The sequence below is a fragment of the Babylonia areolata genome, chromosome 20 (genome assembly GCF_041734735.1).
Source record: "Babylonia areolata isolate BAREFJ2019XMU chromosome 20, ASM4173473v1, whole genome shotgun sequence".
NCBI lineage: Eukaryota > Metazoa > Mollusca > Gastropoda > Neogastropoda > Buccinidae > Babylonia > Babylonia areolata.
The window spans coordinates 33,765,489-33,789,338 of record NC_134895.1 but is presented as its reverse complement, the minus strand read 5'-3'; the positions used below and the strand labels follow the sequence as shown (position 1 = coordinate 33,789,338).

At 41.2% G+C, this 23,850-nt stretch overlaps 1 protein-coding gene across 2 annotated transcripts in view; it reads left to right on the top strand.

Moving 5' to 3' along the window:
- LOC143294903 (ras-related protein Rab-23-like) overlaps window positions 1-17,728 on the top strand; it is a 43,839-nt gene extending 26,111 nt beyond the window's left edge. For both annotated transcript variants that reach the window (XM_076606420.1, XM_076606421.1), the window contains exons 3-8: window positions 6,091-6,176; window positions 10,261-10,337; window positions 12,310-12,389; window positions 13,102-13,184; window positions 13,585-13,671; window positions 16,892-17,728. In XM_076606420.1, the coding sequence (XP_076462535.1) occupies window positions 6,091-6,176; window positions 10,261-10,337; window positions 12,310-12,389; window positions 13,102-13,184; window positions 13,585-13,671; window positions 16,892-17,052 (574 nt within the window). In that variant the 3' untranslated portion in view covers window positions 17,053-17,728. The remainder of the gene's footprint in view (window positions 1-6,090; window positions 6,177-10,260; window positions 10,338-12,309; window positions 12,390-13,101; window positions 13,185-13,584; window positions 13,672-16,891) is intronic.
- The last annotated feature ends 6,122 nt before the right edge of the window (window positions 17,729-23,850 follow it).

Here is a 23,850-nt window from a genome sequence, read left to right as displayed (position 1 = left end):
AAACGTGTACCTTAGACCCAATGTATTTTTATGTCCATGTGTACAGTATAGTGTCTTTGGCTGCATAAAGGCGCGCAGAAAGACTGTAGAACCGTCAATGCGTTTTGAATGAAGCTGCACACAGGGTTGTACCTGTGTTCAGGGTCTGATGCTGGTCGATATTTCCTTCCTACCATGATTGTGCACAATGGATGGACGGCTGTACACTGTTGGCACTGAATTCCAGCGTTCAGATTGTTCCTCCAGTCAGCCCCTCAGTGTGACGTGTGCAGTGGCCGAATGGTTAGAGTGGACGATTCTCGCCCAAGTTTTCTTAGTTCTGTTTCCGGTTTGGGCGCACATGGTGGATTAAGGGTGGGGATTTTTCCGATCTCTCGGGTCATCACGTATGCAGACCTGCTAGTGCCTGAACCACCAAGTCAAATATGCATGTTACAGATCCTGCAGTCCTTGTCAGCATTCGGTGGGTTATGGGAAAAAAAAGAATACACCCGATATGACACCCGAAAACGGAATATGGCTGCCCGTGTGGTGGGATAAAAACGGACATACACGTAAAACCCCGCTCGTACATATGAGTGAACGTAGAAAACCCAGTTTCGTCTCGGCTGGGCTTGAAAGATGAAAAAATGTGATAGTCCCTCAATAGTTTGATGTTGTTTGATGGTTCAGTTACTGTTGTTGTTAAGGATATGACGATGATGATATGGAATGTTGGCTTAAAAATGTTCGAAGTGATCCTCTGGGTGCGTCTGTATTCCAGAACATACTACCCGTGCGTGTGTATGTGGCGATCGTTTCAAAAGGAACCTTTTGTGGAATGGATCGATTGATAAAAAGAAAAGTTAAGTTTTAGGAGTTAACGGCTTTAAAGTGTTCCCAGACGTTATGATGGAAGCAAAATCGATCTATCGCTGGCGCACACATATACCTACACTAATGGACTGAACCTTCCTCCCCGACAGGTTTGCACGTAGTGTGTTTATTCCATTTTTCATGGGGGTGGGAGGGTAAGAAGAGGGATTTCAGTTTGCTTAAACTCTCTCATAAAAAGCAGCCGTTGGCAATTCTTGCATGACATTAAACATTTACTTCGCGAATTACACTCATATTTAGATCTTAACTCTCGAAAATGAATAATAGAAAAGCGAAACAAGATTTAATCAGTCGGCAAGGAGTACAGCAAACGAAGAAATATTACGATTTTTTCCCTACCATTTTTTTCCCTTTCAGAATAGAGATAACATTCTGCGAGGACATTCGGGTTCGAATCACGGTGACGGCGCCTGGTGGGTAAAGGGTGGGGATTTTTACGATCTCCCAGGTCAACATATGTGCAGACCTGCTAGTGCCTGAACCCCCTTCGTGTGTAAATGCATGCAGAAGATCAAATACGCACGTTAAAGATCCTGTAATCCATGTCAGCGTTCAGTGGGTTATGGAAACAAGAACATACCCAGCATACACCCCCCCGAAAGCGGAGTATGGCTGCCTACATGGCGGGGTAAAAACGGTCATGCACGTAAAAGCCCACTCGTGTACATGCGAGTGAACGTGGGAGTTGCAGCCCACTAACGCAGAAGAAGAAGAATGTGAAAACATGCACCAGCACGTATCTGTGCATCCTGATTTGGGACCTTTTCCTGTTTTACATACATAACACTTTAGCCCTTAGCTCCGTCGAGACAAACCAGATATTTGACGATGAAAAAAACCCAAAAAACCCGTGGGTGGGGGATTAAGTTTTTGTTCAATAAAGTAAATTACGTTATTAAAAATCTTTTTGAATGCATGACATACATTTAGATCATCTGTGTTATATAAGACGGAAAGACTCAAAAGCACCTCCAGCAGAACACATACATTTGCTGAGTTTGCGTTTCCATCGAATTTGAGCTGCTTGGTATGAATCTGAACTTGCAGGGCTTTTTTTTTTTTTTTTTTTTTTTTAAATGTGATTTCTAGTTAGGCTATTGGTGTTGAAGGTGGAAATACAGCTCAACCTCCTTAAAAATCCCAAATACATAATAAATCCTTGAAAATTGTAACATAAAGAGTAACATAACTACTCTTAGTACTAACAATGTATTTTGATGGTAAGCTAGTTGTAGAATCAGTATGAAAGTAACAACAATACCGTAAAAGTCGGTCTTGCATCTCTCTTTCTCTGATTATGTACATGTAAATGTTTATTGTGACTGTATTTGAATGTCATGTTTGTATTTCTATAACCTTTTCTTAGTTTGTGAATATTTTGATTTGATTTATCTTTGCCCCGAAAGCTGGATGTAAAAAAGCATATGCATGTTTTTTACCACTTCCCACATTAAAAAAAAAAGTCTCTCTCTCTCTCTCCCTTCCTCCCTTCCACCCCTTTCATCCCCCTATCCTTTCTCGTTCCATCTCAAACAACAACATTATTCTCACTATTTTGTTCGGTTTTTCTCCCCCCAATATATTTTTATTACCACTTTGCTGATACATTTATTGTTTAGTATAGTGTATTGTAGGCCTTAGTTACGGCGGGGATTGGAGGGGGAAAAACCCACTGGCGCTGATCTCTTAATGTCGAAAATATATAATTTTCTCTTGTCATGTCTTGTCTGCCTCCCTTCCTCCCTGCCCCTCAAAGTTTCTCATCGGTCACCTTTCTGGCCACCCACAAGGTGCATGGCAACGAAAGACTGCACAGGACAGAAGGGAAGGTTTCCCGGCGTGAAGAATGTGGTTTGTACCACCATACTTGAATGCTTGCGATGGTGAGCCGGAGGAGTTATTACTTAAGGCCCATCACGCACCGGCGACAAGCCACAGCGTCAAGTTAAGATCAATTTAATGAGCTTCCCTCAGCAGTTTGTCGGCCCCGTGTCCTCCAAAAGGCCGGCTCCCAGTTTCCAAACCGGCAAACTTGTGCTGCACTGGGAAATTCGGGTGGCGTAGATGTCTGTGTATACACAGATGAAACGTGACCTCCACTAACCGTTCCTAAAAATTCGGCCAAGGTATTAACTGGTAAAAATAGCGTCGGTTTTACCTTCCGAAAACGTGATCGACTTCGAATCCCAGTGAGTCCGATTGTCTGTTCAGAGCGGAAGATTGTTAGTGTCACAAGTAATGGAAAAAACAAAAACAAAAAAACAAAAACGAAGATGAAAATAAATTCATAAATATATATTTTTTAATAATGAAGTTCTAAATATTGCTCTGGATAGGTTGGAGTTAAGCTTTAGGGAGGTGGAGGGGGGATCGGCATTTTTTGCAAAGGCAGAGATTTGCTTTCTCAGGAGGATAGTTGAAAGGAAGTGTTGGGCTGAGGTGTAGGCGTGTCGATCAGGTGGTCCGGTCAGCTGCATAATTCAGTACGTTGTCTGGCATCACACCGCGGATGATTGAGTGTGCACGGTCAGCAGCGTGTTTCAGCCAGTCCTGCAGACTACGTGTATCTGAGTTGCTGAACGGGTCATGATCTAAGGACAGGCTTGAAAGAAATTGATTGTTGGACTGATGCGTCATATGGGTGGTGGGGGCAGGGCGCTGAAAGAAAGAAAAAACAAACAAAAAAAGGGGTTTCTTAATTGCTCTGTGCGACATCTGGGAATAGCAAAGCAGCTGCTGCTATTTCTGGCGAGAGACTGATGAGAGTGATGCTAGATAATGTCAGACGTATCTCGAAAACGTATACGTCTGTCAGAGACGTATGCCGAAGACGTACAAGTCTATCAGCTTAATTAGCAGCACCAACCGTTCTGTCATCCGAAAAGGGATGGAGCTGTATGTGCACAGATCGGAAGTTTTCTGGGATTTTGTGCAGTTTGCGAAGCAAGGTGCTGATGTTCCCGCTGGCAGCTAATTCGTGCCAGTGCTGTTGAAAGCTCATGGCAAATCTCAGCCCCCTCTGGTGCAACTCAAAGTCAGTCTTGTTCTCCCCGAAACACTTTCTTGTCATGCTTCCTCGACAAAATGCGTGATTCTTTTTCATTGAGATCCGGTTATTTCTAAATTCCAGTTTTATATCTGGGCAGCTGAAGTCTCCAGATTTTTTTTATATATGTATCTTTGTTATATTACCGTTGTCTGTTGGAAAGTTGACTGGTTGACTTTAAAATGTCTTTCAGATGAAAAACAAATAGCAAGAAAACAGCCTCAAATTGTGTACAATATTTCAGTATACCATCATAAGGCACAAGAGAACTAGCCAACCAAAGACAAAAAGAATCACACGAATTCTTCAGTGTCTTTTTCATTCCTACGTGGCGTGTAGTTCATGCTCTACGTGCAGCGTTTTGCGAGTTGTTATTCTGCACAGTATCTCAGGCCTCTCAAGTTCAGATAACAGAGCGGTACACCACAGCTGTGAGCTGCGTGATATTGGTGATCACATGCAGATTTGTTGCAGCCTTCCGGGCTTTCTGGAGTGGGATGTTTGAACGGCAATTGGATTGTTATTTCAACGTGGAAAGTGCTATCGTAACTCTTTCGAACCTTTTTTGTCTCGTTGTTTTGATTACGACCCCCCCTCCCCCCCTCAATGCCCCCCCCCCCCCCCCCCCCCCCCCCCGCCACCCTCCGAACCCCTCCTCTACTTCTGTGTCTTTGAGGTCATCACTTTTTTCTCAAACGTTCTTCTGAACTGAGGAAAAGATTGAGAGTGGGAGCTGTGTCACGTGTGTGTGTGTGTGTGTGTGTGTGCTTGGATGCGTATATGTATTAAGTCATTAACTGAAGAGATGTTATCGTTGTTTTACTTACCTTCCTGGGAATGAGTCAGTGAATTTTGTGAACACGTAAATTAATTAGCTGTGTACTTCAGTAACATCTGTTAAGTGCGACCGTTCCGTTTGATGTGTCACTGATGAAGGACAGGGTGACCAGCGAGTTATCTTTCTATGTGACTTGTCGTGAGGGTCAAGTTCCCAAGTGTGTTACTTTCCATGTGACCTGTCAAGATCAAGGTCACCATAGTATCAACCTTTCCTGTGACCTGTCGTCAAGGTCAAGGTCACCAGAATGTAGATTTTTCGTGTGACCTGTCATAAAGTTTATTATCACCAGAGCAGATATTGAGTGCATTTCCAGACCATCTTTTTTTCTTCTTTTTTCCCCTGGTCTTCTTATGCAGATAAGGGAGTTCTTAAATGTTTTACATGCTTTCGTGTGTCTTTCCGATAAAAAAAAGAATTAAAAAGACGATTTCTGGCAAGCCCCCTCACCCTCTCTCATTTAATGTGTATACTAATGTATATGTGTACAAAAAGAAGAAAAAAAAGAGCCGTTGCCTGACCTAGATTTGTCCAAACATTAGCATAAAATTGAATAAAACAATCAGACAAAACAAACTAAAAACGAAAACATAAAAATATAGCTAATTAGGAAAACTGTATACAATAACCGAGAGAGGCTCTTTTGTGTGTGTGTGTGCGTGTGTGTGTGTGTGTGTGTGTGTGTGTGTGTGTGTTGCACAAAGTGGGAGAGCAGGACTGAAAAAGACGATGACAACGACAACGTTGACGATTGATGACATCCTCAGTAGTGGTGGGAAGTGTCAGTTCAACAGCTGAGACGTTGTGGCTGTTGCATGTGTGTTGCACAAAGTAGGGGGGCGGGGGAAGTGGGGGGACAAAGACGATGACAACGACAACTATGACGGTTGATGACAACCTCGACAGTAATGGAAGTCTTCAACATCTGAAGCGTTGTGGCTGGTGCCGTGTATGTGTTGCACACAGAGTGGGGGCAGATGACAAAGACGATGACAACGACGACGACGACGACAACTGATGACATCCTCAATATTGACGGAAGTATTCAACAACTGATACGTTGTGGCTGTTGCATGTGTGTGTGTTGCGCAAAGTAAGAGGACAGGACAAAGACGATGACAACGACAACGACGACTCACGGCTGATGACATCCTCAATAGTGGCGGAAGTGTTTACAGCAGAGATGTTGTATGTCAGTGTGTTGCACAAAGTGGTGGGACCGGACTGACAAAGACGATGACAGCGACAACGATGAAGAAGATATCCTCAGTAGTAGTGGTAGAAGTGTTCAACAGCTGATACGTTGTGGCTGTATGTGTGTTGCACACAGAGTGGGGGGAGAGGACGTGCGACTCATGCTGTGGGACACGGCCGGGCAGGAAGAGTTTGATGCCATCACCAAGGCCTACTACAGAGGTAAAGATTGACAGGTTTTTTGTTGTTGTTTAGTGTTAGTAATGATTATGATAACGATGATAATAGTAATAATAATGATGATGATAGTCATATTAGTAATAATGATGATGATGATAATAATAATGATAATGACGATGATAATAATAATGGTGATGATAATGATAATAAGAAGAAGAAGAACAATAATGATTGTAATAATAATCATGATAATGATAGTGATAGAAAGGTATTTGCTTAGTACTTTATCTTGTTCAGAGACATGAAATGTAAGCGTGTTCACGTCAGTCATCCACACGATTGCATGACTGATTCACTGAGAAGGGTGGAAGACAAAACTGTATAATACACGTAAAAAGGTAGAGAAGATATACCGGAATTGGGGAATGGAGCAGAGATTTATTTGGGAAAGAGGTTGAGTTTTTTTAAAGCCAGGCATGAAAGAGAGTTCCTAGAATGCATAGATTTGACGAATCGAAAGCTGTTTCTTTGTCGTTGACCTGTTGGTATCAGTGTTGTTTCGGTGCTTGGGTCTTAGTTATGGACTGAGGAACATGTTTAGTGCGTTAACTGATCAGTTAACTGACTCACTGATTGAGTGGCCGACTGACTTTCTGGAGCATCGTTCACGGTTGTCACCAACTGGTCCCGGTTTCACACTCGGGAAGCGTAATTGCAGAGGATCATAAAACAATGTGTGTGTGTGTGTGTGTGTGTGTGTGTGATAATCTGCAGCCAAAGAGGAATATTTCAATAAATGCACTTAAAAATCATATTGCGCTAACAGGCAAATGTGACATTGACATAAACAACAAAGAGAGAGGAAGAGATTGACAAATCATGTTATAATCCCTATGTTAATGTGAGAACAACTTCAGTGTAACAGCCTCCATGAATTTTGACTGAATATAGTGGAGAAGACTGGGGGGGAAACAAGAAAAACAAGAGAGGCAAAGCCTTCGAGACTTACTTGTGATACACTTTTTTTTTTTAAATCCAAGCTTTTTATGTATTGAGTGTAATGCATGTACTGTTATATTTATATTTTTTGTATTCTCTAAACGTGGCACTTTGATCTGATATTCGACCCAACAAAGGGTCTGTCATTATTATCATTTTTTGTTCAAACAGGAACTTCTTTTGCTAAGCATGGAAGTTTTGTTTATTGCAAACGTTTTGGTGCAGACAGTAAAAAAAGGGAAATTACTCTGCTGGGGGAACTTACTTTGCTTTTAACTGATCTTTCTCATCTTAAACATTTCATTTTGAAATTATACTCAATACATAAAAAGCTTGGATTTTTTTTTAAAAAGTGCATCACAAGTGAATCTTGAAGGCCTTGCCTCTCGTGTTTCAAAATGTAATGTTTAAGATGACAAAGATCAGTTTAAAACAAATTAACTCCCCTAGCATTACAGAGTAATTTCCCTTTTTTTACTATCTGCAGCAAAACGTTTGCAAAATAAATAAAACTTCCATGCTTAGCAAAAGAAGTTCCTGTTTGAACAAAAAATGATAATAATGACTGCTCTAGCTGTTGGGTCAGAATATTAGATCAAAGTGCCAAGTTTAGAGAATACAAAAAATATAAATATAACAGTAAATGCAGTTTGCATATAATTAGGCTTCATTCTTTATTTTTTTGTGCCCATCCCAGAGGCGCAATATTGTTTTAAACAAGATGACTGGAAAGAACTGAATTTTTCCTATTTTTATGCCAAATTTGGTGTCAACTGACAAAGTAGTTGCAGAGAAAATGTCAATGTTAAAGTTTACCACGGACACACACACACACACACACACAGACAACCGAACACCGGGTTAAAACATAGACTCACTTTGTTTACACAAGTGAGTCAAAAAAATATCGCTTCCTGTGAAATGACAACAGGGAGAAGAACGAACACACTCTTTATGCACTCTCTCTCTCTCTCTCTCTGGACTGGAAGAAGAAAAAAGAAAAAGAAAAATAGAAACAGCCTGTCTAAAAGAGAGTCTAAAAATAAGAGACGTCTGTGTGAAAACGGGAGGCAAAATGAGCAAGCCGGGCATGGAGTTTGTGGAGAGAGAGAGAGAGAGGCCTTAGCCTAACAAGGGGATGTATGTGTTTGACGATTAGCAGCTGTTTGCGCTGTCCCGGCCTCACTACCACCACCACCACCACCGCCTCTCTTTCCCAGCACGCCAGCCGCGGCTGCACCCCTCGCTCTCCCCCCTTCTACCCCTACCAGCGGTCCGTTCAATTCGTGTGATGCTCCGGGTCAACGGTGGAGGCGGGGAGGACGTGTGTGTGTGTGCACAGACAGCATTAGAGAGAACAAGACCGACACAGACCGGCAGACAACACAGACAGGCGGTGATGGAAAGGGTCGAAAGAGAGAGAGAGTTACGAATAACTTAATCAAATATAGGCCATTTCCCTTCATGAAGGGGCGAAAAACATGATCATACAAAAACAACAAAAACAAGTAATACGCGGTCGTGTCATCAAGAAACTTACTAAGTTAAGTAATTTTAAGACAGAGTTGATCGCAGTCTGAGTGCTTTAGACAGAGTGAGAGTGGGGGTAAAGGGGTTAAAAAAAAATGGGGGGGGGGGGGGGGAAGATGGGGAGACAAAGGGCACCGACAGAGGTAAGGGGATTGCAGACACTCGAAGATCGTTGGTTGACATTTCGGTGGGGGGAAGGGAGTGGGGTGGGAGGATGTAGTGGGTGGGAAGGGGTGATGGTGGTGGTTGGAGGCTGAGGGGGCGTTGGGGGACAGCGTCATCAGTGTCGGAGGAAAGTACACATCGCATCTGAAACGTTTGTGGGAATATGACATTTGTATGCATGTAGTTAGGTATGTATGTATATAAATTTTATATATATATATATAGAGAGAGAGAGAGAGAGAGAGAGAGATTATGGAGACAAGGCACTTGAAGAATCGCATCTTTACTCTTTTTTTTCCATTTTATTTTGATTTTTCATATTTACTTTCTTGTCGAAGTCACAGCTAGGCAGATGTACACGCAAACACACACATGTATGCACACCTACATGAATATACAAGTGTGCACACATACCTGTGCAAGCACGCATGTAATGGTGTTCACAAGCACAGACACACACATAAACACTTAAATGCACACTTAAATGCATGCACACATACACACAAGGCCACACATGCATGGGTACACACACATGCACACACACACACACACACACACATGCACACACACACACACACACACACACACACACACACACACACACACACACACACACACACACACACACACACACACTTCTTTACTTACTCACAGTGCATTGGACTTATATCTAGTAAAGTACTAAAGTATTTCAAAGTATAATATATAACAAAGGCATGAAGATAACTGAGCATTGCCGTTGCTGTGAGTTTGTTGAGCCAGATTGGCAAGAATGCCGCAGAATACCACAAGAAAATAAACCACAAACTTTTTCTTTCACACACTGCCATTCCCCACACTGGCCTCAAACCAAAGGTTTAGTCAAATGTAAAACACACACACACACACACACACACACACACACACACACACACACACACACACACACACACACAACCATTAGCAAAGTGGAATGGAACTCCTCAACCTGCAACACAAACACTAAAAGATCTGTCACATTCTGAAGGAATTCCTTTCAACTGTCACTTAAAAAAAAAGAAGAAAAAAAAAGAGAAGACTGGGATAAATGTTTTGTATGATTCTTTCCTCTCATTTAAAAGAATAATTTTGTAAGAAATGAAATATGACAGGGATGTGAAACCATTGATTGGGAATAAGTTCTCTTATTCTGGATACGTATGTGCAACTAGACATGTGTCTGGATGTGAAAATCATGGTAAAAAATTAAATAGAATTTTTTTTTTTTTAAAAGGAAAGAATTCTATATTTCTGTCTCTGTCTCTTTTCACTGTCAGTCTGCAGCATGTGTTTCTGTTCATTTGTATTCCGTCTCCGTTTCCTTGTAGTTTTTCGTGTAGTGGAGTGCAGTTGACAGTGTTGGCGTGGTTGCTGTCTATTTAGCCGTGTGAATGGTGATCATTTACATGCACAGGGGCACAGGCGTGCGTGCTGGCTTTCTCCACTGTGGACAGAGACTCCTTTGATGCCATTGAAACCTGGAAGCGAAAAGTGAGTTGCGTAAAGCTCTCTCTCTCCCCCTCTCTCTTTCTGTGTGTATGTGTGTGTCTGTGTGCCTGCGTCTGTGTCTGTGTGTGTAAGAGAAAGAGAGAGAGAGTGTGTGTGAGGTTTGTGTGTGTGTCTACATGTGTGCATACATGTGTGTGTATGTGTGTGAATGTGAGCATGACCATAAATTTGTTTAAGTGTGTATGTGTACATGTGTGTGTAAGCATGTCCATATATTTGTTGGTAAATGTGTCTGTGTGTGTATGTGCGAGCGCATGTGCATGCATGCACCTGTGCACGTGTGTGTATGTGTGTGTGTATGTTCACATGTGTGTATTTGCATGAATGTGTATGTGTTTAAACATGTGCATAAATTTGTGTTTGTTGGTATGTGACCTTATGCAGATGTGTGTATGGAATAGAAAAAAAGGACACGAGTGTTTGGAATGGCATTCCAAGTCATGTATAATTGCTGTAGAAATGGCAAATGATCACTTTTTACAAATGCATCACTTTGTGCAAATTATCAATACAAATGTTTTATTTGAATGGTTGGAATTTTTGTTTATCAATAGTGCAACAGGAAATATTTCCAGCTCTTTTTCTTCCACATTCCCCAAGCTCACATTTAAGAAAGAGTATATTAAGCAGATAAGACACAGATTTCCATGAAATAATTAAAAGTATTCGCCTCCTCTGAAAGGAATTCCTATCATTTTTGCTGTGTTGACTTTGGCAACTTGGGAGCAAATTTTGCCAAAGGAAAAAAAAAAAAGAAGAGAGAAACAGAAAACAGAAAAAAGAAGTCTGAAATAATTTGATGCACTTAAAGCTTCTTTTTTTTTTCACAACGTACGACAGGAACATGGATACAATGACCCTTTTCACAAGTCAAACGCTGGAGGCCTCCACAGGGATGATTTAGAACACCATTATCTGCATTTGGGGAAAGGGTTCAGACGGACATAGAAAAAAAAATGAATAGAGACAGACTTACAGAAATGTATTGTGCGTGCTACAGCTGTAGTATTTAATTAAAATGTGTGGGACTATGTGTGTGGTTGAGTGTGTATGCGTGTGTGTGTGTGTGTGTGTGTGTGTGTGTGTGTGTGCACATGTGTGTGTGCGTGCGCACATGTGTGTGTGTGTGTGGGTGTGTGAGTGTGGTTGAGTATATGTCTATTTGTGTATGCATGTCTGTCTATGAGTAGGCCTATCCATGTGTGTATGTGTGTGTTTATGTGTGTGTATCTGCCTTTATGAGCATGTCTGTATGTGTGCATGTGCTTGACATGTGCACAGGTGTGCGTGTATGTGTGATGTGTGTGAAGGTGTATGTGTGTACATCAACGTTTTTGTGTGTATGTTTGTGTGGGTTTTTTTGTGTAAGTGTGTATGTGTGTTTTTGTGTAAGTGTGTCTCTGTGTGTGAGTGTGCGTGTGTGTGTGTGTGTGTGTGATTTACAGTTCAGATATAGGATACCATTGTCTGCATTTGGGGAAAGGCTTCCAACACATGGAAAGAAATGTGTAGAGACAGACTTAAAGAAAGTAGTTTTGTGTGTGCAGCAACTGTCAAATTTAATTAAAGTGTGTGTGAGTATGTGTGTGGTTGAGTGTGAGTGCATGTGTGTTTGTATGTGTGTGCATGTGTATGTGTGTATATGTGTGTATGTATGGGTGGGTGTATGTGTGTTAAGTCTGCATATGTGTGTGTGTGTGTGTGGATGTGTGTTTGTGCATGTATATCTGCATTGTGAGTGTAGCTTGTGTGTGTGTGTGTGTGTGTGTGTGCGTGCGTGCGTGCATATCTGCATGTGTGAGCATGGCGTGTGTGTGTACATGTATGTGTATACCCATATATATGTACATGTTTGTGTCCATGTTTGCATGTCTGTATGTGTCTCCCCACCCACCCACCCCCCACCCCCACCCCCTTCTCACCTTTCTGTGTTTTTTTGTGTGTTAAAAATTAGGTGGAAGATGAGGTGGGCGAGATTGCCATGGTGATTGTGCAGAACAAAATAGATCTCATTGATGATGCAGTTGTACAGATGTAAGTATTACCTTTTTCCTTTTCTTTGATTTGTTCGTTTGTTGTTTGTTGTTTTTTGGTGGGTGCCTAAAAATTTAGGACATTTTGTTCTCTGCATTTTGATGACGATAAATGATGATATGGGTGATGAAGATCTTGTGCAATGGTGGTCAGTTCGGGTGTGGGACTACTTGAGAAAAGTGTACTGTAATAGTGTATCTTACTGTCAACCAGGCTGAGAGATACAGACACCGGCAGACACATTCAGACACACACTTATGCTTCCATGCACATGCGCACACACTCTCACATAGACACATACAGAGAGACACACAGACACAGACAGACAGAGACACACACAGACACAGGTAATCACAATCACACACGCACGCACGCACGCACGCACACACACACACACACTCGCATGCATGCATGCGCGCGCGCACACACACACATGCATATATATTATAATCATTTTATTTTTGATGGAAATAGTTCTGATTACACTATACTTTACTTTTGGAAGGTGAAAATGTTCATACTTGTTTTGTTTTCTGATTGATGGGTATCTTGTATGTGTGTGTGTGCGTGCGTGTTTGTGTGTGTGTGTGTGTGCGTGTGTGTGTGTATGTGTGTGTGTGTGTGCGTGTGCGTGTGTGTGTGCATGTGTGTGTGTGTGTGTGTGTGTGTGCGTGCGTGCGTGTGTGTGTGTGTGTGTGTGTGTGTGTCACAGGGAAGAAGCTGAGCACCTGGCCAAGAAACTTAGGCTTCGGTTTTACAGGACGTCTGTAAAAGAAAACCTCAATGTGGATGAAGGTTGGATTAAATTTATCCTGTCGACACATTTTTATTTGATGATGAGTGTAACCATGCTGTGTATGTGTGTGTGTGTGTGTGTGTGTCTGTTTGTGTGTGTGTGTGTGTGTGTGTGTGAGTGTGTGTACATATGCTTGCATGCAGAGTTTCCGAAAAACACAACCAATTTTGACAGGTTCTGTTGTGAATGTCTTTAGCTGTAATGAATACGAAACCAACATTGTGAAAGCAAACCTATATACCACGAATTATGTACCATATAAAGTGAAGCATCAGTGTTGCCATAATGCTTACACACACACACACACACACACACACACACACACACACACACACACACACACACTTAGATAGATAGATAGATAGACATCAGCACACAAATACAATGTTTGTGTTTCAGTGTTCCGGTACTTAGCAGACAAATACTTAGAGCAGCTCAATAATGTGGTGGATGAGGTGCCAGCAAGTCCACAGAAGATTGGTCAAGGTTGGTAATCAAACTCTGGGCTGTACTCCTCAGCAACATACTGTTGTTCTCTGTTTGTCTGACTCTCTTTTTGTCTTTCTCTTCACTGACGTATCAGTCTCTCTCAGGGTAGTGGGGAAAACTTGTAATATATTCAGTCACTGTTTTGCCTTTGTGAAGCATTTAAAAATTATATTCATGGAATAATAATAATGGTATTTATATAGCGCTGGATCTTGTGCAGAGACAAATCAAAGCGCTTTCGCACCAGTCATTCACACGCATGCATAACTCTAATACTGCAGAAACTAAAGACAAGGAAGGGCAGGCAAGGGAGGCTATTTTGGGAAGAGGTGGGTTTTAAGGCCAGACTTGAAAGAGCTGAGTGTGGAGACTTGACGAAGCGAAAAAGGAAGTTCATTCCAATCGCAAGGTCCAGAAACAGAGAAAGAACGGCGGCCAATAGTCGAGTGTTTGAATCTGGGTATGCGTAAACAGAGTGGATCCGAGGCCGATCGTAGTGAGCGAGATGGAGTGTAGAGGTGAAGGCAGCCGCAGAGATAGGAAGGGGCAGTTTTGTGAATGCATCTATAACATAGAGTGCTGATCTTGTACTTTATTCGGTGTGAGACAAGGAGCCAGTGGAGATGTTGCAAAAGAGGAGTGATGTGCTCAGATCTTTTCTTTCTGAGGACGAGTCGGGCAGCAGAGTTTTGTATGCGCAATATTTTTAATTTAATTTAATGCGCTGAAGGGGCTGAATGGATGAAGCAGGCAGACCAGACAATAAAGAGTTACAGTAGTCAAGGCGAGAGAGAATGAGAGAAACGACAAGTCTAGATGTTGCGTCAGTGGATAGATATTTCCGGATGGCACTGATGCGTCATCATAATGAAAAAAAGGCCTGTAATGAGAATGACCATAAATGCGCAGCGCTATAAACTGATAGACCGGTTGGTAATGCAAAAGTTAACTTCTCTTTGAATAATTTTCATGTCCTTTCTTCTGTGTTTGTGAAGGTATTATTATAGACTTTGAATAGAATATTGTTCGCAAGCTTTCCTCTCTACAATAATGTTTGCTTCAGGTGTTCATTCCTCACAAAGAATGCAAAGGCTTGTACTACACATCACACTGCATCGCTGTCATTGACTGTCAGCATCATAGGAACTAAACAAAAACTCTCTTCCATCACAACTGAATCAATCAAACTTGGCAGTACATCCATCCCTCTTTCCAGTTCAGTCAGGAACCTCAGCGTTGTCCTTGACAACACACTGTCCATGCGAAGATTTATCAGTCAGACATGTCAATTCTGCTACTGTCAATTGCGGTGCATCGGTTCCATCCGGAAATATCTGTCCATTGACGCAACATCTAGACTTGTCGTTTTTCTCATTCTCTCTCACCTTGGCTACTGTAACTCTCTGTATTGTCTGGTTTGCCTGCTTCATCCATTCAGTCCCTTCAGTGCATACAAAACTCTGCTGCCCATCTCGTCCTCAGAAAGAAAAGATCTGAGCACATCACTCCTCTTTTGCAACATCTCCACTGGCTCCCTGTTTCACACAGAATAAAGTACAAGATCAACACTGTATGTTATAAATGTATTCGCAAATCAGCCCCTTCCTATCTCTGTGGCTGCCTTCACCTCTACATTCCATCTCGCTCACTACGATCGGCTTTGGATCCACTCTGTTTATGCATACCCAGATTCAAACACTGGACTGTTGGCCGCCGTTCTTTCTCTGTCTCTGGACCTTGCAATTGGAATGAACTTCCTCTTTGGCTTCATCATGTCTCCACACTCAGCTCTTTCAAGTCTGGCCTTAAAACCCGCCTCTTCCCAAAATAGCCTCCCTTCCCTCCCTCTCCCTTGTCTTCAGTTTCTCCAGTTTTAGAGTTATGCATTCATGTGAATGACTGGTGTGAAAGCGCTTTTATTTGTCTTTGCACAAGATTCAGTGCTATATAAATACCATTATTATTATTGTTATTATCATTATTTCAGCAGACTGTTTCCATTAAAAGACATGGAAACTTGAATGTGTGCAATACATTATTTTCTCAAGGGTCTCCTCGTGTGAACTGCTAGAATATCTCTCATTTGGGTAAAGTTTGGTTTTTTGTGTGTGTTTTTTGTTCAAAGAAGGTTTTCTTTGCATGCTTTGTCGGTTAGTAATGAATTGTGTTGTAGTGCATTGTTTTGCATCGTAGAACTTTTTCTCACAACAGATTTGTGTGTGTGAAATTTGGGCTGCTGTCCCTGGGGACAAGCAATTTCCAGGTTTAAGTATTTATAAGGTTGATGCATGCACCTGTCCTTTTACTATTCATATGGTTGAATCATGTGCCTGTCCCAGGTTTAATGCAGACCGACTCAAAGAACCATGCTGATGCATGTGCCTGTCCTATAACTATTCATATGGTTGAATCATGTTTTGTCCCAGGTTTAATGCAGACCGAATCTAAGAACCATGTTGATGCTGGCACCTGTCCTATAACTATTCATATGGTTGAATCATGCACCTGTCCCAAGTTTAATGTAGACCGAATCTAAGAACCACATTGATGCATGTGCCTGTCCTATAACTATTCATATGGTTGAATCATGCACCTGTCCCAAGTTTAATGTAGACCGAATCTAAGAACCACGTTGATGCATGTGCCTGTCCTATAACTATTCATATGGTTGAATCATGCACCTGTCCCAAGTTTAATATAGACCGAATCTAAGAACCACGTTGATGCATGTGCCTGTCCTATAACTATTCATATGGTTGAATCATGCACCTGTCCCAAGTTTAATGTAGACCGAATCTAAGAACCACGTTGATGCATGTGCCTGTCCTATAACTATTCATATGGTTGAATCATGCACCTGTCCCAAGTTTAATATAGACCGAATCTAAGAACCACGTTGATGCATGTGCCTGTCCTATAACTATTCATATGGTTGAATCATGCACCTGTCCCAAGTTTAATGTAGACCGAATCTAAGAACCACATTGATGCATGTGCCTGTCCTATAACTATTCATATGGTTGAATCATGCACCTGTCCCAAGTTTAATGTAGACCGAATCTAAGAACCACGTTGATGCATGTGCCTGTCCTATAACTATTCATATGGTTGAATCATGTTTTGTCCCAGGTTTAATGCAGACCGAATCTAAGAACCATGTTGATGCATGTGCCTGTCCTATAACTATTCATATGGTTGAATCATGTGCCTGTCTCAGGTTTAATGCAGACTGACTCAAAGAACCACTCCAAGGACAAGTCTGGGAAGCATAAGCACGAGGGAAAACACAAACATGACGGCACTGTCAGCCTTCAGCCCAGCAAACGGAGGACGCACGGCAAGAAATCTCTCCTGGCGTCCAAGTGTGACTTGTTATAGCAGTGTATGTGTAGTTCTGTCATTTGTCAGTGTGACTGAGTCTTCATGCTCACCTTCATGTTTTGGGTGAGCAAATGATATTCTTCTATTGACAATGATTGTCTTTTTTTATGGGAATGTTGGTTTGTTGGCTTGCCATCATAGAATGTTTGAGCTTGGGTGTTGAGCATTTTTCTGTGTTGCAAACAGGGCCATGTGCTGAGTGTTTGTCATTATGGTGGCTGATTTATAGGTCCATCTTTTCATCATTTGTGACATTAAGAAGTGCTTGGTCCATTTTTTTGCATTTTAATGCTGAATGTTCTTGGAATTTCATGCCACCCCACCCCACCTTCCATAATATATCACTGATTTTTCTTCATCCCAGTTTTCATTGTTAAAGCACAGTATGCCATTGAGACTGCCTGTTATAGTGTGTCGATGCAGAGATACAACTAACATACTATATGAGTGACAGATTCATCATAGTGAATGCTTTAATTTCACTGAAATATTGCAGTTTTGATTATGGTTTTATTGTGGTTGTTGTTGTTGCAGTCATATTTTCAGTGGTGGATTTTTGCAGGTTTGTGGAAGAATCCAGTTTGATATTGGTTGACATGTAATTCAAATGCTTTCGGTAGTAGCCATGTGCTTTTCTCAGAGAAAAAAGTTTGCAATGCTTTTGTTACCAGCATTTGGTGGGTGTATTAGCTTGGGGGGGGGGGGGGGGGGGGGGGGTCATAAGAGCAGTTGCTTCAGTTCTTGGGAATCCCAGTCGAGATAAATAATCAGCTCATTCCACTTTGTGTCTGTGCATTACTTGGACACCAGTGTGTGTATTTTTGCGTCTGCATCTGAGCAGTGCTTGGGTGTCAAATCCCCATTCCTCAAACTGGTTTTTCAACCTTTCAACTGAATAGCAATAATTGGGGAAGGGACATGACTCTTGATGAACTTGTTGATGAAGTTTGAGTGCATCTCAAGCATTTTCAAACACTTTTTCATAAGTCTTGTTTATGATCATAGCAAGAAAGTCATGCTTCACTTCTCGGCAAGTATTAGACAAAGTGTTTTGAGATGTGCACAGTGCTGTTGATCCTGACAAAGATTTTTAATCATCAGAAAAATTACTGCTAAAACTTCCCAAGTTTGGAAGGTTGCACAAGCTCTAATCCTCACTGTCTTCCTGGTAGTTCATCAGAGTCTCAAGAAGACTCAGTGTTGTGTGTTCTCATTGATGAGAGTGCAATCCTCACAGTCATGAAAGGGTTAAGAACTTGTCATAGTTCTCAGCATTCCAGAAACACTGTATGATAGATAAAATGAAGTTTTTTGTTTGTTGTTGGTTTTGTTTGTTTGGGTTTTTTAAGCTTTGCTCAGCAATTTTGGAAACACACACAAGAAAATATAAACTGCACCATGCTTCTGCATTGTATTGCTTCTTTTGAAAAGCAGAACTGCTAGTCATGGAAAAAATGTCATTTGTAGTGTTGAGGGTAGACGATATATTCTGGAGGAAAGGTGCATGAGAGTGCTTGTGGGCACACATGTGTTTGTGAGTGTGTGTGTGTGTGTGTGTGTGTGTGTGTGTAATAGTGAAAAGTGTGTGCATGTGTTGTGATTTCCTTAATTAGTATTCTTTTTTTTTTCATTTTCCAAACACTTTGATGCTTGTTTAGTGATGTTGATTGTTTGTGGAGAACAACAGCAAATTGATTATTGATGAATCAGTGCATGTTAGTAGCAAATCATACATTTCACTGAGAAATATTTTTCCTCAGTGGTGATTACACATTCCATTGACTTCCATTTTGATATGTAATTTCAACAACTGCGAGCCTGTGGACTTTCACTGATATGTTATTGATTTAAGAATGTCTTGCTTTGCCAAGCATGTCATGTTATTTTGAGCATGTCATGTTATTTCAAACACCTAATATTATTCCCAGCCTATCATGAGTTTCTGTGCATTATTCTAAGCACGTCATGCTATTCCATGCATATCATGTTAATATGAAATCATCCTGTGTCTTTTTTGATGTACTACTGACGTCGGGCTGTTGTGAGAGTGTTTCTTTTCTTATTCCAGCTCACATGAGGCAGATGAACAATACTATTGATTTCATTTAACTTTATTTATCAAACACATATCATTTATCTGCTGTTTATGCGGATATAAAAGCAGCTGATAATTTTTTCTGTTTATTATATGAAGATTATTGCATTGTCTCTGTAATTTTGGTTTATTGGTTTACCTCTTTTTCTCCCTTCTTTTCTTTGTGTGTGTGACAACACTGTCTCTGAAACATTTGGTGAGGATTAAGAGATTATGAGTTGTAATGGGTATTGTATGGTTTTATTCAAGAAGCATGTATTACATTCTCAAATGCCAAGCAGTTGGTTATATGTATCTTAGCTGATGATGAGTAATTATTTCAGTGATGTATTATTTGAAATTTTGTGAGTACATGTTCAGTGTGTGTGTCTGTCTGTAAATGTGTGTTTTGTGCGTGCATGTGTATATGTGTGTGTGTGGGGGGGGGGTTGGGGGGGGGGTTGAGTGCTTGTGTGCATGTGTGTGTGTGTGCTTTTCTATGTATGCATGTCTGTGACTGTATGTGTGCGCATGTATGTGTGAGTTCATACGTATGTAACTGCATCATCACAGCATCCTTGGACCATGTTTTACCACAAAATTTCTGCTTCAGTCAGTATAGATGTCTTGTCATGTTAATAATCACTGAGTGGTGTGCCAGCAGGGTTTCCAGTTGAGCAGAATCTGACTGTACAGTTATACACAAAAATATTTGAACAGCAGTTTCTTTACAACAAAAAAACCCAAAAACAACCACATACATTGTGTGATTCCACTTTTGCAACAGCTACGCTAACTGCCAGTCAGGCAAAGAATTGAGTCAGTAGAGTTTAACGATCTACTGGTTAGAGCCACAGCTACGCTAACTGCCAGTCAGGCAAAGAATTGAGTCAGTAGAGTTTAACGGTCTACTGGTTAGAGCCCTTAACCCTTTGAGCCCTGACCACCGCTTTACCAGTGGTGGGGAGGGGTGACATAATGCCTGGCCACCGGTTGAGCGGTGCATAAACACTTGTGTCGTGTTTTGCTATTGGTTGACTTATATTGAAGAGCCAATCAGAAAAACCGTAATATTCTGACGTCAGCGAACGTAGTACCAACATTGCTGCGCCTTTTCACTGTGTTTTGTGCATGTGCTTTGGATAAAAAAGATTGATTTCTACCATGAAGCATGCAGAGTCTCAACCTGACACGCCTCCTTTGATCAACTGATTCTGCGTGCTCAGATTCATTTTCAACATCACTATCTGTAGCAAAATCATCCGATTCGAATTCCACCTCACTATCAGAGTAATCATTGTCATACTCTACTTCCGATAAATCATCAAGCATATCAATTACTTGCTGCGTTGTGTACAGTTGTTTTCTCACACGTTTTGTCCCTGATTTCCGCACTGACGGGCCAGGTTGAGACTCAGCACGCTTCAAGTGTTCACGCACCGCTCAACCGGTGGCTGGGCATTATGTCATTTTTCTCTGCCACCGGTAAAGTGGTGGTCAGGGCTAAAAGGGTTTAATACCAATTATTTGCAAATTTTGGCTCAGGAGCTCAGGCAGAAGGGTTAAAATTGCTCAGGAACTCAGGGCTCAAAGGGTTAAGGTCAAGTTGTTCAGTGGATGGGTCTTGGTTCAGTGAAGGCTGCGTTGATTGAATGGGTGAGACATGGATGTCTGTCGAAATGTGTGTGAAAGGGGGAACCCTGGCTATCAAAATCAGGGTAAAGTCTTGGTAAATATTATGGTGTTACAAGGGAATCGAGTCTAAAAAGGCTGCTTTTGCACATATTGAGTCTGAAAAGGCTGCTTTTACACACTGACATTTTGAGAATGGTTTGCTTCATTGCATGTAACAGTTCAATATTCTTCTCCAGGAGCCAGTTGCATTGCTCAGACGGAAGAGCCTACTATGGTCGTAACCCGCTACTGTGTGTAGTATGGAACTGACCAATGGCGTAGTTCGGTCAGCGTAGGCATTTAGTCACGTGTAACTGTCAAAAAGTTAGAACCAAGCAATGCAACTGGCTCCAGGTCTTCAGACCAGCTGTGTTAAACTGTATGCTATCCATAGTATTAAGCTCACTTGTGGCAAAAGATCTTACAGTCAGATGAAGTATGGAATTCTTTTTCAGTCCCTTTCACCTTCAGCATTCAAGTCATGGCTTAACAGATTTGCCCGAGGAATCTTGAGTCGTATCTGGTGAATGTCTGGCATTCAGATGATCTGTGGTGGATGATTCGTGTGTGTGTGTGTGTGTGTGTGTGTGAAATCACAATACATACGGCTATGACTCAGTTTGAGCTCTTTTCTAAGTTCATCATGTGATCTTGCATTTTTTACACCTTTAGCCAACATTTTAGACACAGTGCTTTGTATAGACTGATTTTTCTACCATGACCACTGCTTATACTGCCATTGCTAATGTTTATGCTAGTGTTATTGTACTTCCTGTACTGATTATTTTGACTTTTTTTTCTCCCCCAGACAGTTTTTTTTAAATACTATGGATGTGACATATTCTTAGCTTTGATGTAAACTGTCATGTTTGTATGTTCACATTCAAACTGACATACACTCATCTCATGTAGAATTAGTTTACAAGGTACCATATTATACTGAGGTTACAATTCAAGAACAGGGTTAGTACTCTGACACGTGTAAGGAGGGAGGAAGGCCACCGGCAATCTGCGTTCTCTCTGTGCTCACATTCTTTCTCCTGGGATGCTGGGAAAGTCTAGAACCACCAGGCATAGGCGCTTGCATGTGTATACATGCAGGCCATAACATAAACCAGTACTTCTCAGTGATGCTTTTTGTGAGCTTGACCTTTGTTTTAGAGTCAAAGGGATAGGAAATAATTGGCACATTTTGGACGCAATGAAAAACATCCAAATCATCTTATTCTTTTGAAGAAATAATCTTTGCTTCCTTCTTTAAAAAAATAATAATAATTTTTGCATTTTACAAATCATGTTTGAAGTGATTTTAAAAGGATAGGATTATCCTTTCTTTTATATGTGTATTGTGTTCATTTGCAATGGTTAAAATTTCTCTTGGAAGGGTGACATTTTAACAACACTGGTATTTTTAAGATGTAATCTTCGGAAATAAAGTATGTTGTTAAACTGTATTCATGAATAAGCATGTGTTTTACTCAATGCAAAGTTTGGATAACTACATTCTTAAGATATGCAGAATAAGGTATGGCAGGTTTGCTTTGGTTTAAGTTATTTTCTTCTCTGATAGAGATACTGCGTAAATCACTGCAATGCTTTTTCTTTGTGCAGAAGTATAAAATTCAGGCATCAGATGCTAAGCTAGAGATGAATTTGTAGCAGATGTACATGTGTCTTTGTCTGCTAATGGAATAAGTATCCATTATTTGGACACAGCTCAACATTGAAAACTGTTTCTCTTGGGGATATCCCCCAAAATCTTTCAGTCACTTCCCCTGTTGAGGTTGTTTTATATCCTGCTTTTACATGTCACACATACATGCATGCACACACACAAGGATGCATGCATACATACACACACATGCATGCACACACACAAGGATGCATGCATACATACACACTCATACACCCCCCCCCCACCCCCTCCACTTACGCCTCCCCCCCCCCCCACACACACACACACAAGCACATATACAGATACACATGCGTGCACACACACACACACACACTGATATGTGCATGAGTACAAGCACATACACATGCACACATATGCAGGAATGCACAGACACACACATACAGAAACACAGACACATGTGTGAATGAACGCAGGCAGGCAGGCATGCATGCAAGCATGCACATGCATGCGCGCACACGCACACACACACACACTAAAGTGAACTTTCACAACAGTCATCCATATCACTTTTGCCATTGGGTTTTTTTGTCCCTTTTTTTTTTATTTATGTTTTTTTTTATAGAAAGCAGTTTGCTGATAACAAATTTTTGTTCAAATAAGAGCTTAGTTAAACAAACATTAGAAGCATTTGAATTGATCTGATTTGTTTTTGTGCCAAGATAAGTTTTTGGCGTGTTTTGGAAGGTGTGTTATTCCATGTTATTCATGCACTTTTTTGTGCGCTTCTTTGTGGTTAAATTTTTTTTTCTTTTAAATTGTTGATTTGAAGAATATTATTGATTTATGTCTCCTCTGTCTTCACTTATCAACCAACCTGGTTGTTGATTTGAAGAATATTATTGATTTATATCTCCTCTGTCTTCACTTATCAACCTACCAGTTTGTCTGTCACTCTGTGTGTGTGTCTACTTGTCCATTTGACCACTTACCTATCTACCTGCTGTTTGTCTGTCCGTCCATCAATGTGTATGCAACTTTATCTGTTTAGTTGACTGTCACTTCATCTGCTGACGGGCGCAATAGCCGAGTGGTTAAAGTGTTGGACTGCCAATCTGAGGGTCCCGGGTTCGAATCACGGTGACGGCGCCTGGTGGGTAAAGGGTGGAGATTTTTACGATCTCCCAGGTCAACATATGTGCAGACCTGCTAGTGCCTGAACCCCCTTCGTGTGCATATGCAAGCAGAAGATCAAATACGCACGTTAAAGATTCTGTAATCCATGTCAGCGTTCGGTGGGTTATGGAAACAAAAACATACCCAGCATGCACACCCCCGAAAACGGAGTATGGCTGCCTACATGGCGGGGTAAAAACGGTCATACACGTAAAAGCCCACTCGTGTGCATACGAGT